At 39.5% G+C, this 19,173-nt stretch overlaps 4 protein-coding genes across 4 annotated transcripts; all 4 read right to left on the reverse strand.

Moving 5' to 3' along the window:
* Nucleotides 1-312: 312 nt before the first annotated feature.
* On the reverse strand, nt 313-1,387 carry LOC540285 (keratin, high-sulfur matrix protein, B2A). Its single transcript, XM_002695973.6, has one exon. The coding sequence runs from the start codon at nt 1,332-1,334 to the stop codon at nt 894-896; it is 441 nt and encodes a 146-aa protein (XP_002696019.1). The 5' UTR covers nt 1,335-1,387; the 3' UTR covers nt 313-893.
* Nucleotides 1,388-3,361: 1,974 nt separating this feature from the next.
* LOC618495 (keratin, high-sulfur matrix protein, B2C) lies at nt 3,362-4,245 on the reverse strand. The gene has a single exon (XM_002695972.6). It carries the CDS (start codon nt 4,187-4,189, stop codon nt 3,719-3,721), a length of 471 nt encoding a protein of 156 aa, XP_002696018.1. The 5' UTR covers nt 4,190-4,245; the 3' UTR covers nt 3,362-3,718.
* A 4,135-nt stretch (nt 4,246-8,380) lies between these two features.
* On the reverse strand, nt 8,381-9,336 carry KRTAP1-1 (keratin associated protein 1-1). Its single transcript, NM_001105369.1, has one exon. It carries the CDS (start codon nt 9,308-9,310, stop codon nt 8,810-8,812), a length of 501 nt encoding a protein of 166 aa, NP_001098839.1. The 5' UTR covers nt 9,311-9,336; the 3' UTR covers nt 8,381-8,809.
* Nucleotides 9,337-16,074: 6,738 nt separating this feature from the next.
* On the reverse strand, nt 16,075-16,859 carry LOC788284 (keratin, high-sulfur matrix protein, B2C). Its single transcript, XM_024980561.2, has one exon. The coding sequence runs from the start codon at nt 16,799-16,801 to the stop codon at nt 16,373-16,375; it is 429 nt and encodes a 142-aa protein (XP_024836329.1). The 5' UTR covers nt 16,802-16,859; the 3' UTR covers nt 16,075-16,372.
* Between the last annotated feature and the right edge of the window lie 2,314 nt (nt 16,860-19,173).

The following is a 19,173-nucleotide window of genomic DNA, read 5'->3' on the forward strand; positions in this document are numbered from 1 at the left end:
TCTTCTATCAACTGCTAAGAGAATGCAGTTTATCTTGTCATATTGTATGTAACTACTTTCACACATATGCTTTTTTCTTGTTGGATAGTAAAGTCCTCAAGAATAAGAACTAATTTTCCATCTTTCTGATCTTCTTAGTTCCTGCTTTAGAAGTGGTGGTCAATAAATTTTTACTGAAGAAATGACTAAATGATTACACTGTATATGACTTCAGTCCCTTTCAGAAGGAAACAAATGTATTTCTTTAAAATAGGCATCTTTGAATCAGAAGAAATTAACCCATTTTATGTGTAAGTGGACACAAAGACCATGATTTCTTTGCCCAGTATGTAACATTTATTAAGAAATTACAGAAGATACTGAATCACAGATATAATTGAAATAGCCAACAGGCAAAGGGGAGGATGGAATCAGATGCTGAAATATGGAAAAGTCTCGTCTCCTTCTTAGAAGCTGAACATTGGGTGAAGAGCTTCTATTCTCATCAGTGACATCTGAAGATGTCACTTAGCTATACTCTGGTGCCTTTGATGTTGCAAAAATTTGGGGACAAACAGAAGCTAGAAATAGATCATAAAGCAGGAGAAATAGGCTTGTGGACAGTTCAAAAGGATGAATTCCACAATATGTCAGCAATATTCAACCTTGCATGAAAATGAGAAATAGTATAACCAAAGCAATTTGATGATGAGCAGGTGGTATGCCGCGTCTGCCGTGGAAAGTCAAGATATTCATTGTAGAATGAAATCAGATAGAATTCATATACTTGGTAGTGCCCGTAACAAAAACCCAAATGGGAGACTAAGAACTTGTTAGTTGTCCATGGATGGTTGAGGCGATAAATTGTTCAGAGATACTGTGTCCTGGGAAATTTTAAATGAGCAATGTGGCTTTTAGCAGGTGGGCTCACAGCAGATGGGCTCACAGATGGGCTCAATGCAGGTGGGCTGGCAGCAGCAGGCTGGGCGGCAGCAGGACTGTCCACAGTAGGATGGGCGGCAGCAGGAGGCCTGGGCATAGTACAGCTGGCAGCAGGAGGGGGGTGTGCAGCTCACCACACAGCAGGGAGGCAGGCTGGTGCCCTCCACACGGCAGTCAGGGCGGCACCACCTGGTACGGCTGCTCACAGCTCCGCTGCTACCCACCTGGCCATAGCCAATGCTGCCTCCAATGCTGCCACCAATGCCACAGCCGGTCTCACAGCCGCTGGTCTGGAGGCAGGTTGGCTGGCAGCAACTGGTCTGGCAGCAGGTTGGCTGGCAAAAGTTGGCACCACAGGTCCCACCAGTGGAGCAAGTGGGAAATCCACAGAAGCTGGTGGAGCAACAGGCCATGGTGTCAGGAGTTGGGCTGAGAATTGCAATGCTTGGAGGATTTTGGGTGGTGACTTCTGTGTCAGGCCTTTTATATATGTGGACCAGCAGCTATTTATAAAATTCTTAGCATATCTTCCTTGTTTTTGTATAAATTTGTTTTTCAGTGGTCCTCTGATTGGCTTACATTGAAATACCTATGATACATTATGGGCAGCAGTTTAGAAATTACTTCGTTTTATGGTTTTATTTGGACTCCTCATATTGGTCCTTTGCTCTTTGGAATAAGTTTGTGGTTTTCCATGTTCAAAGAGCCCTCCCATTTTCGTGCACGTCAACACCCTCATTTTGTAGAGGTAGTTATTCCGTGTGCTTCTCTGTCCAGGTCTCTAAGGATAAGAGTAATTGTGCTGTTTTTAGCTATTTTTTTTTTCCTCTTGAATATATAGACTCAATTCTCTTGAATTGAGAACATCAAGACATCCACTGAATTGAAAGGTACCTTTGGTCAGACATAATTAAAAGCTTCCAACTCATTTATTCCGACCTCAAATAAATAACCATCATTTTCCCTTTGATTTCAACCAATTTGAAATGTGTAAATATTACTTGTATTCCAGGCCAGAAATATTTCCTTGTGAACCAAATGATATAGTATATAGAAAGATAACCAACACAGTGCTTTGCTTCTGGTAGAACCTTAATAAATGTTTACTGAATCTGCTTTTCAATGGGTGGAGTAAAAGGCATGATTCATGGGTGTCTATACCACTTATAAATGATTAAATAGAACTTTTAAGTTGTAGTGCCTCTCATGAAGCAGTCCTTATTATTGTCAAAAGAGAACAGGAAAAGCTGACATCTTTTTGTATTTAATAGTTGAACTAAGTCTTAAGAAAAAGCATCGATAAGCTCTGACATTTTGTAGGGTGCACTGTATCTGCTTTATTCTTCTCTGAAATAAGTAATCTTGTGTGTGACCTATCACTGCCACCAACTGAAGGATAGAGGTGAGTGCTGGGAGCTTGTAATTGTCTCAAAAATATTGTTCTCAACGTGTTCTATGTTTTGTCCTATTGTGTTTTTTATATTGTGCTCACATACTTAAGAACTTAAAAATTAAATGGTAAGAGGTATTTTTTGTTCCAGATGTGTGTGCATTTATTGAGAACATTTTTTAGATTGGGTTGCAAAGTATACAATACATAGTTGTTTAAGATTTCTAATGAAAGTGTCTGACACATCCATTAGAATGGTGATGGCAGAACTCACTGGCTATCTCGGCAGCTATTTGTTCTATTCTCATCGAGACCATAGATACACCATAAAAATATAGTTAATGGCGGTTAGTGTTGGGTTTGAAACTTAGAGAACAATTTGGGAATCAGTGAATAGAATAGGCTAAGGTATAGGAACTGAACATAAATGATCTTGGAAAATAGATGGTATCTGATAGTATCTGGTTGATATTTTGAAATCTAGTTAATAGGTAATACAATTTCTTTAGATATGGGGCCTGCATGAAGGAGAACATCTAGTATATTAAGTAGAAGGAGATTAAAATATGATAGGATTACGTCTATAGCTTTGATCAATCTGAAAATGTTAGGTAAAAAGGGCTTGGTGGCTCAGAGGGTAAAGAGTCTGCCTACAATGTGGGAGACCCAGGTTTGATCTCTGGATTGGCAAGATCCCCTGGAGAAGGAAATGGCAACCCACTCCAGTATTCTTGCCTGGAGAATCCCCATGGATAGAGGACTCTGGTGGGCTACAGTCCATAGGGTTGCAAAGAGTCAGACACGACTGAGTGACTTCACTTTCTTTCTTTTCACAACAGATTACATCAGGTAAGTATTTGAACAACTACAAAGATTATTTAATGCATAGAGCATTTTGCTAAGCAATAGATTTAAGTATAATGTAATTTGTATTTAAACTCTCTGGCTTAGACTTTATGTTCATGCCTTAGCATTACTGTCAAATTCAATCTTCTTGAACTCCAGCTAAAGGTGGATAAACTTGAAGGTAGAAGGAAGAAAATAACTCAGTTTGCTTTGCAAGTTTAAATATTTTATTTGAAATTAACAGGGGATATTGAAGGATAAGGCAGGTCTGAAAATATGTGGGAATCAAGAGAGAGGAAAGAGATCAGAGATGTCACTGAAATGAAGAGCTACTCGAGTCTGGTACTCTGCCCAAGCAAGGCAGGAAATCCAGACACCGTGATTGAGGCGTTTTCAGTGCGCTATTGCAGAACATTCAAAAGTGTCCTAAGACTTTCATTTCTGAGCAGCTTAGAAACTTCGCGATACTTATAATCCAAGAAAAATTGAACGGTTCCTCAGAGATCAGCACAGGTTTGTTCTGCTTCCCCTTTCATTCTTAAGTAATCAGCAGCCTTGCTTTTAGCAGGTGCGCTCACAGCAGATGGGCTCACAGATGGGCTCAATGCAGGTGGGCTGGCAGCAGCAGGCTGGGCGGCAGCAGGACTGTCCACAGTAGGATGGGCGGCAGCAGGAGGCCTGGGCATAGTACAGCTGGCAGCAGGAGGGGGTTGTGCAGCTCACCACACAGCAGGGAGGCAGGCTGGTGCCTTCCACACGGCAGTCAGGGCGGCACCACCTGGTACGGCTGCTCACAGCTCCGCTGCTACCCACCTGGCCATAGCCAATGCTGCCTCCAATGCTGCCACCAATGCCACAGCCGGTCTCACAGCCGCTGGTCTGGAGGCAGGTTGGCTGGCAGCAGCTGGTCTGGATGGAGATTGGCTGGCAGCAACTGGTCTGGCAGCAGGTTGGCTGGCTGCAGCTGGAGCCACAGTTTCCACCAGTGGAACAGATGGGAAATCCACAGAAGCTAGTGGAACAGCAGGCCATGGTGTCAGGAGTTGAGAGAGGAGGGTTGTTAAAAGAAGTTTTTGAGTTTTGGCTGCACCTTCTACATCTGTCCTTTTATATATCCTGTAGAGCCATGTCATTTTCCTAACATTTAGCATTTTTCCTGGATACCATTGCAGAGTCAGTCTCTGATTGGCTAACGTTTGAGTTGTTAAGAAGGTTATAAATAGCATTTTGAATAGCCTGCTTTTGTCATTGTTCAATTAAATCTCATTATGTTTCTTCTTTGCCCTTTGGGTCAAGCCAAGGCTCATTATGGAAGTTGTGTGATAGATTAGACTTTGGCTAACCGTTGCCCTGGCTTGCTTTGTCATAAATGTCCTTCGATAACCTTTAGGCAGAGTTTGTCTAAACTGAACATCCCCTTCCTAAGTGGTCATTCAATTAAGGATCGTGATTTTGTAAACAATTTGTCCAGACTTGGAATGGCTACCTTTAGTGTCATCAAAACACAAACTATCACCTGAGTCATCAACATTGAAAGAAGTATGCCTTTCTATGCTCCATTTGTTTTTTGTTTTTTTTAGATATAAAAATTAAAAATTGGACATAAATACAGCTTCAATTCTTTCCTCCATATTAGTGAATTAGAATACAGGATCTATGCTCCATTTGTGTAAGCTACAGGATCCTCAGCTCTCTAGTATTTTTGTTATTAATGTACATATTCTCAACTGAAACCCTTCGTGACTTTTCCTGTAGATTGTTTTCTGACTCTGCTAATTTAAAAATAATAAGATAGTAATGAATACACATTTTAATAAGTCAAACAGTATGCAGACATATAAAGAAAAGTTAATGTTATTCTCCCTTTTCCCAAAACATAACACATCCCTCCCAAAACTAGTACTTCAGAGATAATCAATATTAACAGTTTTAGGGCACACTCTGTCACATTTCTCCCTGCTTCTGCAAACATAAACCAGAGTATGCACATATATATCATTTAACTTAGTAGAGTTGGAGTCTCTTATATCTATTTGTGCAATGCAAGAGACCTGCTTTTGATCCCTGGGCTGGGAAGATACCAACTCCAGTAATCTTGCCTGGAGAACTCCAAGGACAGAGGAGCCTGGCAGGCTACAGTCCATGGGGTTGCAAAGAGTTGATACGGCTGAACAACTAACACACTATACCTATTTATTATTAAAATTTTTAAATAAAATATACATAACATAAAATTTACCATCTTAACAAATTTTAGTAGTTCATTCTTCTAGTGTTCAGCATGTTCACATTGTTGTGCAGTCCATCTCCAGAACTCTTTTTGTCTTACAAAACGGAAACTCTGTATCCATTAAATACCCCTTCCCCATTCTCCCCTCCCCAAACTCTTGGCAGTCATTATCCTACTCTGTGTCTTGATGAATTTAACCACTCTTTGTACCTCATTTACGTTGAATCATACAGTATTTGTCCTTTTGTGGCTGGCTTATTTCACTAAGCATAATGTCCTCAAGATTGAGCCACCTTAAAGTGTGACAGAATTTCCTTCTTTTTTAAGGCTGAATAAGATTCCATTATATGCATATTCCACAATTTGTTTATCCATTCATCCATCAATGACACTTGGGCTGCTTCCATCTTTTAATTATTATAATTAATCATGCAGGAACATGAGTGTACAAATACCTCTTCAAGACCATGCTCTCAGTTTTTTTGGGTGTATACTTAGGAGTACAATTGCTAGATCATATGGTAATTCTATTTTTGATTTTTCCAGTAACTGCCATTTGCTTCCCATAGTGGGTATATCATTTACATTCCCACCAGCAGCGTACAAGGGTTCCAATTTTTCCATGTCTTGCCAATACTTTTTGAGTGTTTTAAGAATAGCCATTCAAATAGATGTGAGGTGGTATGTCATTGTGGTTTTGGTTTGCATTTTCCTGATTATCAATAATACTGGGCATCTTTTCATGTGTTTTTTTTTTTTTTTTTTTTGCTATTTGTATATCTTCTTTGGAGTTACATGGATTCATGTCCTTTGCCCAAATTTTGTTGTTGTTGTTTTAGAGTTGATGTTCCTTTTGTTGAGTTGTAGGGATTCTTTCTATATTCTGCAATCTATGATTTGCAAATATCTTCTCCCATTCTGTAGATTGCCCTTTCATTTTGCTAATTGCTATTGTTGTTCAGTCACTTAAGTTGTGTCTGACTCTTTGCATGTCCTTTGATGCAGAGAAGTTTTTAATTTTGATGTAGTTCAGTTTATTTTTAACTTTTGTTGCCTATTCTTTTGGTGTCATATGCAAGAAATCATCAAATGCAGTATCATGAAGTTTTTCCTCTGTGTTTTCTTTAGATAATTTTATAGTTTTAACTCTTATTTAAGTCTTTGATCCATTTTGAGTTAATTTTTGTAGAAGTTTTAAGATAAAGGTCCAACTTCATTCTTTTGCATGTTGACATCCAGTTTTCCCAACACCATTTGTGGAAAAGATTGTCCTTTCCTACTGAATGTTCTTGGCACCTCTCTTGCAAATCTTTTGACAATATAGATGAGGGTTATTTCTGGGCTCTCTGTTCTGTTTCATGTTTGTCTCTATGCCTGCTTTTGTGTCAGTACCACGCTGTTTTGACTACTCTAGCTTTGTAGTGTAGTTTGAAATCAGGGAGTAAGATGCCTCCAGCTTTGTTCTTCTTTCTCAAGATTGCTTTGGATATTCAGGGCCTTTTGTGGTTCCACACGGATTTTAGGATAGTTTGTTCTATCTCTGAGGAAAATGCCATTGACGTTCTAATAAGGATTGCATTGATCTATAGATTGCTTTGGGTAGTATGGACATTTAAGCAATATGAATTCTTCCAGCCATGAGCATGGACTACCTTTAATTTATTTGTATCTTCTTTAGTTCCTTTCATTCACGTCTTACACTTTTCAGTGTACAAACCTTTCACCTCCTGGATAAGTTTATTCATAAGTATTTTATTCTCTTTGATGGTATTGTAAATGGGATTGTTTCTTGAATTTTTCTTTCTGACAGAATGTTGTTAGTGTATAGAAGTGCAAGAAACTTTATGTATTGATTTCATATCCAAAAACTTAACTAAATTTGTAACATATTTTTTTTGGTAGAATCTAAGATTTTCTGTTTATAATATCACATCATTTGCAAATAGAGATAATTGTAAATCTTATGACTTTTATTTCTTTTTCTTGCCTAGTTGCTCTGGTTATGCCTTCTAGTACTATGATTAAATAGAATAAGTGAAAGTGGACATCCTTCTCTTGCCCCTGATCTAGAAGAAAGGTTTCAGTTTTTCACTGTTAAGTATGATATTCGTGTGGGATTCTCATGCATGGCTTTTGTTGTGCTGAGGCAGTTTCCTTCTAGTTCTAGTTTGTTGAGTGTTTTTTTTTTATTATTACAAAAGGGTATTGAATTACCTCAAATACTTTTTCTGCATCTATTGAGATAACCAAATGTTCCCTCACTTAATTCTGTTATGTGATGTATTACATTGATTGATTTTCATATATTAAACCATATTTGTATCCTAGGACAAAATCTCATTTGGTCATTGTGTATAGACTTTTTAAATGTGCTGTTGAATCCTGTTTGATAGTATTTCATTGAGATGTTTTGTGTCAGTATTCATCAGGGATATTGGTCTGTAACTTTCCTTTCTTGTATTTTCTTTGTCTGGCTTTCGTATTAGAATAATGCTGGTCTTGCAGAATGAATTCAGAAGAGTTCCTTTATCTTCAAGTTTTTGGAAGAATCTTAGGAGGACAAGTGCTTAATTTTTCCTTAAATGTTTTATAAAATTCACCAGTGAAAACTTCTGGTACCAGAATTTTCTTTGTTGAAAAATTTTATTATTGATTCCATCTCCTTATTAATCATACATCTGTTCAGATTTTCTATTTATTCATGATTAAGTTTCAGTGGGTTGTGTGCTTCTAGAAATTTATCCATTTCATCTTGATTGTACATATTATTCATTTAAGTAGCATGTAATATTCCAGAGTAGGATCATACAACACTTTATTCAATCATCCCCCTATTGCTAAACCCTCAATTTTTTTTAGTTTGTGCTTTTTATGGGGATTAACCTCTCCTGGATTTGATCATATTTCCTAACATGGTATAAGAAGAATAGCATGGAATATCACAGTCAGATTAGAATCTTTTGTGCAACACTCAATGAAGAAAAAGAGATAAGTTTGCTGTATCAAATATATATATTTTATTAGATCTTGGTATATTATTCCCTTTTCATAAGAAGTGCAATTTGCAAAATGGTGGAGTTTAGGAGGTGAATGTATCTGAGAAGGAGAGATGGTTCTTCCTCAGCCTTGGCAGCAATGAGCTGTGAAGAGGAGGCTTGCTGAAGGTCAATCCTGACTCAAACTGGTTTTCCCATTTATTGGGTCATATTTGTATTTTGGTCAGCTTAGAGGAGAAATCAACATCTTTCTAGTATTGAATGGAATCAGATAAGTCTATGAAGCCCAAATATTTGGTAACCCCTCATAAAATTTTGATTAAAGTTCAAGAACTTGTTAATGATTCAAGAATGGTGGAAGAGATAATTACTTCATGGACTGAGTTGGAAGTTGAACTTTCAAGTTGAAAATCAGCAACCTGGCTTTTAGCAGGTGGGCTCACAGCAGATGGGCTCACAGATGGGCTCAATGCAGGTGGGCTGGCAGCAGCAGGCTGGGCGGCAGCAGGACTGTCCACAGTAGGATGGGCGGCAGCAGGAGGCCTGGGCATAGTACAGCTGGCAGCAGGAGGGGGGTGTGCAGCTCACCACACAGCAGGGAGGCAGGCTGGTGCCTTCCACACGGCAGTCAGGGCGGCACCACCTGGTACGGCTGCTCACAGCTCCGCTGCTACCCACCTGGCCGTAGCCAATGCTGCCGCCAATGCTGCCACCAATGCCACAGCCGGTCTCACAGCCGCTGGTCTGGAGGCAGGTTGGCTGGCAGCAGCTGGTCTGGATGGAGATTGGTTGGCAGCAGCTGGTTTGGATGGAAGTTGGCTGGCAGCAGCTGGTCTGGCAGCAGGTTGGCTGGCTGCAGCTGGAGCCACAGGTCCCAGCAGTGGAACAGATGGGAAATCCACAGAAACTGGTGGAACAGCAAGCCATGGTGTCAGAGGTTAGGTTGAGAGGAGGGTTGTTAAGAGAAGTTTTGAGTTTTGATGGACACTCCCACAGTGGGCCTTTTATAAGCCTCGGCCAGCTGCTATTTGCATAATTCTTAATGTCCCTTCCTTGTTTGTTTTAAAACAACTTGTCTCTGAATGGTAATTGGCCTGTCCCTGAGTTATTTGTTCTTCTCTGAAAGCTTTGAAAGTTAGTTTTATTTGGTCTTCAATTAGAATTTTTCACCATGGTCAAGTAGTCATTAGCATTCACTGAGTACATAACCCATAATTCCACATATTTGTTAAAATATGCTCATTGCCCAAAGAATAATTGAGTGATGCTTCACCTTTAAAGGAAGTGTCAATATTACTCAGTGTTGATCCTTATAATTGAGCTCTTGGGTCTCATATGACAGTTTAATTCCCAGCCAAGTGGCCTCCAATCTTCATCTTGGCAGTGAAGTTGGTCAGAAAGAAAAAGATTCTGTCTTTAAGACTAGAAAATGTGGATGATTTACCACTGATAATATTTTTGGAGCATTTATTATATGCCCAAGTGGTTCTGAAACTGCATGTATCAGTTCATTCATTCTTCATAGCAATTCTATAGTGGAGGTACCGTTGCTATTCCCATCATCAATGTGATAAAACCAAGTCACAGAGTAAGTAATTTGTCCAAGTTCACACTAAGAAGTGCTTAATCTGAAATTTGAATCCACACCATGGGCTTCCAGACTAAACTAATTTTTAAAAATATTTTGGCCATACCATGCAGCAAGTGGGATCTTAGTTCCCCAACCAGGGATAAAACCCATTCTTTCTATAATGGAAGCACAGTCTTAACCAGTGGACTGCCAGGGAAGTCCCCACACTAAACTCTTTTTACCACTATAGTCAATTTGTTCTTTCCTAGCTAAGCCATTGTCCTAGGGAAAATCAAAGAGTGAGTGACAAGATGTGACAGTTTGACCACTTTCTTAGGCATTTTTTAGGGTGAAGGGAAGAAAGAGAAACCGTAGGGTAAGTAGTAATGCTCTTCAGTAGAGACTTTTCTGGAGATTTTATTTTTTAACTATACAAAAGCACACTTCAAGGAAATAACAACTGCTAAAAAGTTAACTTACTTGATTTGTGACTTGAATCTTTGATTTTAGGATTTTCTATAGATTTCAATGTTCTTAACTGCATAAAATCATACTCTTAAAAAATTTTTTTAATTTAAATTTTGTATCAGAGTATAGTTGACTTACAATGTTGTATATCAGAGTATAGTTGACTTACTATATATATATATATATAAAGATTCTTTTCCCATTTAGGTTATTATTGAGTATTGAGCAGAGTTCCCTGTGCTATACAGCAGGTCCTTGGTTTTTTTAAGTAAACCTTTTATTTTGTATTGGAGTATAGCCATTTAACAATGGTGTGATAGTTTCAGACGGACAGTAAAGGGACTCAACCATACATATACATGTATCCATTCTCCCACAAACTCCTTCCCATCCAGGCTTCTACAAAACATCGAGAAGTTCTCTGTGCTATACAGCAGGTCCTTGTTGATTATTCTGTAATGTGTATATATGTTAATCCCAAACTCCTAATTTATACATCTCCCCCACCTTTCCCCTTTGGTAACCATAAGAAAAACCACACTCAATACATTAATCCTGGAGTATGTAGCATACTATAATGCATTAGAGCTTCAGTGTGTAGTTTATTTCAGATGTTAGAGAGTAATCCAGTTAGCTATACAGTTTGTATAACTGTACAATTTGAATGAGGCAATTGATAAGGTAAAGATAAAGGTTTTGTTTAGGGACAGTGAAAGGTAATCTGGACTTACGAGGCTTAAACCAGAACAATAAATGTTTGTTGTGCCTCTCCAGGAATGACGGCTTTGAGTTTATGCCTTAACTCTTCCTTAGTCTGAATTAAGTATTTTCAAATCCCACATTGAATTTGATATATTTCTTTGTGACTATTTTGCCTTTTTTCCTTGCTGCTGCTAAGTCGCTTCAGTTGTGTCCGACTCTGTGTGACCCCAGAGACGGCAGCCCACCAGGCTCCCCCGTCCCTGGGATTCTCTAAGCAAGAACACTGGAGTGGGTTGCCATTTCCTTCTCTAATGCACGAAAGTGAAAAGTGAAAGTGAAGTCGCTCAGTTGTGTTGGACTCTTAGAGACTCCATGGACTGAAGCCTGCCAGGCTCCTCCGTCCATGGGATTTTCCAGGCAAAAGAGTACTGGAGTTTTCTCCTTAAGCAGATCTATATAACATAGACTCTTTGATTAGCTGTTTTTTTCACCTTGGATGTTTGTAATATGCTAATTGTAATAATTGTCATTATTATGATCTCACCAGCTATTTAACTCAGCAGAATCTTTGATACTAAAAGTATTTCTCTCCCCTTGCAAAAAGTTTAGATGTTTGAAGAGCTGAAATGCAGGGCGCTGGAGACAGTAGCATTGCATATCAGCCTTCCATTTCTGTACTTTTCTACTGTGGCACTATTTGCAACATCTCTCTCAGTGCAAAATTTAGCTCAATTTTCATGTTTCTGTCTTTAGTTACCTTTACAGAATTAAGAGTAAGATGTATTAGTCAGTGTTTACTAGAGAAACAAAAGTGGTTAGATAGATATAAATATGTAGAAAGGGATTTATTAGGCAATTTTGGGAGCTGAGAAGTCTTATGATCTGCTGTCTACAAGCTGAAGACCCAGGAAAGTCAGTATTATAATTTCAGTTCAAACTTGAAGGCCTGAGAACCAGGGGAGCCAATGGTATAAGTTCCAGTTCAAGTCCAAAGCCTGCAGAGTCAGGGCCCCATGCCCAAGGGCTGGAGAAGATGGGTGTGTGCAGGCAAGAGAGAGTACCCTTCTTGGTCTATTCAGGCCTTCAACAAATGGGACAGTGCCTACTGATATTGGTGATAGGCAATCTTTACTCAATCCATCAATTCAAATGCCAATCTCTTCAGAAATACCCACCATATAGACATACCCAGAAATGTTTTATCAGCTATTTAGGGATTCCTTAGCTGTCAAAGTTGCTACATAAGATTAACCATTGCAAGATATGGCACTTAAATTTGAGAATTCTACTGTTCTGCTACAGAATGAAAACTAATCTGACCATTTCTTCACCCCCTCTAAATAAATCAAGAAAATAAAGTTTAATCAGAATCTTTCTTCCTACCACTTAAACCCATTTCTTCCTGATTAGTTTTTATAGAAATAGACTAAGAAGTTATAATCATTTGTGATGCTTCCCTATGTAAATTTTCTGTCCTGGGTACCCCTATCTGTAGTCTTCTTTGGGAAAAAAAATCCCAGGTCCTTTATCATTAACACTTTTTTATTGCTGTGCTTATTCTCTTTGGTTCTGATTACTTCACTGAAGCTATGGGGCCCAGACAATACCAGAATCATAAATGTGTGATCATTACGCATAAAATGTGTTTGTCTGTTATGCTTCAATGTTGGCCTTTGTTCACAGATATTAAAGTTTTGAGTTGTTATTCTTTAAGATGTTAGGGTTCCAGTTTTCTAGTTAAAGTTTAAGGGGTTCTTTCCAATTTCTTAAACTCAGTTTTTAAATTCAGTTACATCTACCTTTCTTAGACTCCTCAGACATAAGACATGGTTGAAGTACCAGCCAAATGAACAGTCAGTCCTGCCTGGGATTCTGGGTTTCTAGCCTCCCATTCCAGTGACCAAGACTAGATAACACATAAACTTCAAGGACCTTGTCTCATCCCCAACTTGTGGCTCAGCCAGTAAAGAATCTGCTTGCAATGTGGTAGACCTGGGTTTGACCCCCGTGTTGAGAAAATGCAATGGAGAACAAAATGGCTACCCAAGCCAGTATTCTTCCCTGGAGAATTCCATGGACAGAGGAGCATGATGGACTATAGTCCATGATGTCACAAAGAGTAGGACAAGACCAAGTGACTAACACACACAAACAAGACCCTTCTCTTCTCTCCTCAGTGCCAACGAGCTCTTTTTTGTGCTTTGAAGCTGAAAGTGAAAGTGAAGTCGCTCAGTCGTATCCAACTCTTTGCGATCCCATGGATTGTAGCCTATCATGCTCCTCCGTCCATGGGATTTTCCAGGCAAGAGTGCTGGAATGGATTGCCATTTCCTTCTCCAGGGGATCTTCCCGACCCAGAAATCTAGCCCGGGTCTCCTGCATCACAGGCAGACGCTTTACCATCTGAGCCACCAGGGAAGCTGAGGTCCTTCTAAATGAAAGGTGAATTCAACCTAAATCTTACCAACCTGATGGGAGACAAGAGAGTGGTATTTGAGTGGGTAGAGTGATGACCACATTTTGGAGCCACTGTGTCTGAGTGTGTAGGTTGTGTCCAGATGAAGGACTTTGCCTACTCAGAGGAAGTAGATACTTTACACAGAACTGTGTCTCAACAACATGTGTATTCCTCATTGTGTCTACCTCAAGGTGGTGCCTTTTTCTAATTCTTGAAATATGCACTAATGGAGACCCCATCTCTTTGATTAATTGAGGTGAAATTCACATAATATACAATGAAGTGTTTTAAAGTGTACAAATGAGTGGTATTTAGTGCATTCATAATGTTGTGTAACCACCACATCTCTCTCCAGTTTCAAAACTTCTTCATCCCCCAGAAGAACATCTAATAACCCTTAGGTAAACATTCCTAAAGTTTGGTGCTGGGGAAGACTCTTGAGAGTTCCATGGACTACAAGGATATCAAACCAGTCAATCCTAAAGGAAATCAACCCTGAATATTCATTGGAAGGACAGATGCTGAAGCTGAAGCCCCAATACTTTGGCCACCTGATGCAAAGAACTGACTCATTAGAAAAGACCCTGATGCTGGGAAAGATTGAGGGCAAGAGGAGAAGGGGGCAACAGAGGATGAAATGTTGGATGGCATCACTGACTCAATGGACGTGAATTTGAACAAGCTCAGGAAGATAGTGAAGGACAGAGAAGCCTGGCCTGCTTCAGTTTATGGGTCACAAAGAGTCCGACACGACTTAGTGACTGAACAACAACAGCAACAAATCATTCCCATTCTCCTCTGCCTCCAGCTATTGACTCACCACTTTGATTTTATGACCAAAGATTTCATCCTTTAGCACAGAAGTTCCATTAAGTGTCTTTTATTTCATCTTTGCTTCATTCTGGAACGCTCCTTAGAGGTTAGCATGAGGATGGTGGATACCAACTTCGTGTTCATATAAACCCAGCCCTGCAATGGACATTTATTTTCTGCTTCACAATACAGGAGGGAATTGAGTAGGTATTATAAAACACATCAGTTGTAATTCCCTTTCCTCACTTTCCAAAGAATATTTTGAGGAGTACTAGAATTAACTGATAACAGGATGTTCAAGAGTCAGTCAGTTCAGTCGCCCAGTTGTGTCCAACTCTTTTCGACCCCATGGATGGCAGCACACCAGGCTTTCCTGTCCATAATCAACTCCTGGAGCTTGCCTAAACTCATGTCTATCAAGTCGGTGATTCCATCCAACCATCTCATCCTCTGTTATCCCCTTCTTCTCCTGCCTTCAATCTTTCCCTGCATCAGGGTCTTTTCCAGTGAGTCAGTTCTTCGCATCAGGTGGCCAAAGTATTGGAACTTCAGCTTCAACAGTTGGTAATAAATGACTCAAGGATTCTCCGGGAACCACAGAGTGATGGTTATAGAGATTCCTTTATTATAGGACATCTCAGTCTTTTTAATTTTCTAAGGTGCTGTATATACCTTCCATATGTTGATAACACATGCAACACTATTTGACCATTGAATATTTTTTCCCCTTTGGGCATCTGAAGGGACTAATTATCAACGTGTCACTTATTTAGGAAATGATCTAATATCCTATGCCAGTAAGGGACATTGCAAGAAATAAAATTCAATTATATCATTCTCCAGGTTAGAAACAGGGCCTTGGACTTGTTCAAGAGCTCATGGATTGTGGGTTACAAAGTGGGGACTGGAGTTCAGGATGCCTTACACCTTATGATGTGCTGTGCTGTGCTGTGCTTAGTTGCTCTGTCATGTCCAACTCTTTGCAACCCCGTGGACTCTAGCCCACCAGGCTCCTGTGTCCATGGGGATTCTCCAGGCAAGAATACTGGAGTGGTTGCCATGCCCTCCTCCAGGGGATCTTCCCAACCCAGGGATCAAACCCAGGTCTTTCACAATGCAGGCAGATTTTTTATTGTCAGAGCCACCACAAAAGCTTAATAATACTGGAGAGGATAACCTGTCCCTTCTCCAGGGGATCCTCCTGACCCAGGAATCAGACCCAGGGGTCTTCTGCATTGCAAGCAGATTCTATACCAGCTGAGCTACCAGGGAAGCCCACACCTTATGCTAATAACTGTCTTTCCAATTATGTATTGCTTTTATATCCTTGATGATTTAAAGAATTGTCCACAGAATCATATACGAATGAACTGAATATTTTTGGTGACACCTCAAGAAGCCAAATGACATAAAATTGGTATTCTGGGATACCTAACCCATTAATTGGCATACTTGAGGACTTAAGGGAATAGTGTCTAAATACTGATTTATTCTTTTAATCATATATTTTGACTGTAGATAGACAAGGAAAACCACCTTTTAAAGGCCACTGCTAAAAGCACAATAATAAAGAAAAACCACAGCGCTACACTACATTTATTGACATTTTGAGAAATCCCAGTACCCCAATATCAATAACAGATACCAAAGAAAAGAAAGCTGCAACAATGACTTCATCACTGAAGAATGAAAAATTTTATTAAATCCAAAGGCCGATGAGTTGTTGAAACATTTCAGAAGATATTTATAGTAAAGTATTACACATTTCTTTTCACACTGTAGGACTTCTGTTCATATCCAGATCTATGAAATATTTTTGTTTTTTTATTATAAATCAATTTCCATGTTAGGAAAATTATGTAGCTTTTGACATGAGGTGGTAGACTGGGTTATGGGTGCTAGTGGTTAGAAGTTTGTTGGGACTCTACACTGGCTAACTTTGAAGTGCCATTGTCTTAGGATTTCCATCAGAAGATTTTTAACAGGTGGGTTGGCAGCAGGTGGGCTCACAGATGGGCTCAATGCAGGTGGGCTGGCAGCAGCAGGCTGGGCGGCAGCAGGACTGTCCACAGTAGGATGGGCGGCAGCAGGAGGCCTGGGCATAGTACAGCTGGCAGCAGGAGGGGGGTGTGCAGCTCACCACACAGCAGGGAGGCAGGCTGGTGCCCTCCACACGGCAGTCAGGGCGGCACCACCTGGTGCGGCTGCTCACAGCTCCGCTGCTACCCACCTGGCCATAGCCAATGCTGCCACCAATGCCACAGCCGGTCTCACAGCCACTGGTCTGGAGGCAGGTTGGCTGGCAGCAGCTGGTCTGACTGCAGGTTGATCGGCAGCAGCTGGAGCCACAGGTCCCAGCAGTGGAACAGATGGGAAAGCCACAGAAGCTAGTAGAACAGCAGGCCATGGTGTCAGGGGTTAGGCTGAGAGCTGGGATGCTTGGAGAAGTTTCTGAGTTTGGTCTGCTTGTTCCACTCAGGCCTTTTATAGAGTTTTGCCACTTCCTGTTTTTGTGATGGACAGCATTTTTATCTTATTACTCTTTCAAACAATCTTTTCCAGGGCCCTCTGATTGTGGAAATAATGAGTTATTTTAAATATATCTCCAAAATGGATTTTCCTTATTGCTCAGCTAATACTCACCAAACGTGTTTGTCTTTGGTAAAAATACTGATGTTTTGTTTTCAAATAATGCTGTAATTTCTCTTCAAGTCTCAGCCTTTGTTTTATGCTTATGATTACATCACTGTCACTCATAAGACAATGTGACTATGGGATCATATTTTCCAAACCTTCAGTCTCCAGAATAAAATTATTAACCATTGATTGTCCTGTGTCTAAGCCTTCCTACTTCTTTTAGGTAATTGAAATTATAGTTTCTACAAGCAGTCAGATAGAAACTGATAAACTCCACATTCATAGGAATTCATAGATCTTTCCAGAAACTGGATCTCTCCAATTTCTATGATCTCTCTTGAACTTCACACATTCAGACTTGATGAAACACTTATCACTGAGGAGAGTATGAAATCTCCATCCCAATTTACTGTATTTTGTTGTTAATATTAATAACACAAATTTAAAAGAAGGACTAAAATTCATACCCACTAATTAGGGAAAAAAGTCACAAAAATTTTATGTGTAACTGACATTTCTCTCTGAAGGATAAGAATCACTTCTCTATGGATTATCTGAGCAGTATTTATTTCTCAAAAGTGGGATTCATTTTCAATTTATGTCATTTTTTATGTAACTACAACTTGTTTCCTATGAAAGGATGATATTAGACCAAAGAGCATGAGGATTGAATTTAGGAAAGAGAACCAATAAAATAAGAAGCAGAAGCTAGGGAACACTTTTTTTGGATCACAGTCTTATAAGGCAGATTAGAGTTGGACACTACTTAATGACTGAACAACTGCAACAAAGGGAATGGATGATCAAGTGTCATTCAGTAGATACAAGTGCAAAGAGATCAAGATAAATTTCAGCAAAACAAAGGTCAAAACAATTCTTGGTGGTTTCCAAAAGTACGTGATTTTCCATTAGAATTTTGGAGTTATATAGGAAAAAATGAAAAAAGTGGTGGTCAAAAGCATACGTTATTGCTACTTGTGGTAGGTTTGTTCTTGCCTTCCAACCCTGAGTAGAAGCACATAGTTAGCTTTTATGAGGTGGAGGTTTGGTTTGTACAGCGATAGAATTACAGTAAAGAGTGATTCATGGCAGCGTCAATAAAGATGTCCTCATCATGGTAACCATGACTGCAGGTGTGATGTTAAAGGATGGTTAGGGGAATCACTGAATGTTAGAGATCAAAAACTTAATATATCATTTTGTCCAACCATTTAATTTTATAGGTTTGGAAACTGACATCATTCTTTTTATAAATAGCACGTGTTTATTGAATACTATTATGCCTGGGGCACTGAAGGATTATGTAGAAGGGAAGACCCAATCTGCTGCCTCATATCTTATTCTAGTGCACAAATTGGCATAGTACCAATAAGCCAGAGTTGAACATAGGAACAGGATGTTCCTATGGAGATGCAGACCAGAGAACAGACTTGTGGACCCAGTGGGCAAAGGAGAGGTTTGGACAAATAGAGAGAGTAGCGCTGAAACATATATATTACCATATGTAAAACAGATAGCCAGTGGGAATATGCTGTATGTCACAGGGAGCTCAAACTTGGTGCTCTGGGACTGTCTAGAGAGGAGGGATGGGGTGGGAAGTGAGAAGGAGGTTAAAGAGGGAGAGGACATACATGGGCCTATGGCTGATTCATGTTGATGTATGGCAGAAACCAACACAATATTGCAAAGAAATTATCCTCCAATTAAAAATAAATAAATCTGAAAAAAGATTGATGTTGTGAAACAGAAAAAAAGAAGGAAACATTCAGCCTCAAGGTTCTAAATTGAAATATTAATGTTGTGGTGTGAACTGTTTCTAATTTCCTCTCAGCATCAGTTGATATTAGAATGCTATGGAGTTTAGGATTGACTGCACTTTGGAGAGGCTGAGAGCTTGCTCCATTCACACAGCCAGTACACAGCCAGAAGAGATAGGTATAAAACTTCTATTCCTCATTCCTAGATCAGTTCATTTTATTTTAAACTGTGTTGTTTTCCAGGATCAATTAAAGTTAGTAAAACTCACTGTCTTCTCTGTTTTCTTCTAACATTTCTGTGTGGTTTTAAACACACAGCAAGTAAGTATAAATATTTAAAAATTGTTTTAAGCATCTTCTGACCAGAAGAGTTTCCCATAGATCT

Source organism: Bos taurus, chromosome 19 (genome assembly GCF_002263795.3).
Source record: "Bos taurus isolate L1 Dominette 01449 registration number 42190680 breed Hereford chromosome 19, ARS-UCD2.0, whole genome shotgun sequence".
Classification (NCBI taxonomy): domain Eukaryota; kingdom Metazoa; phylum Chordata; class Mammalia; order Artiodactyla; family Bovidae; genus Bos; species Bos taurus.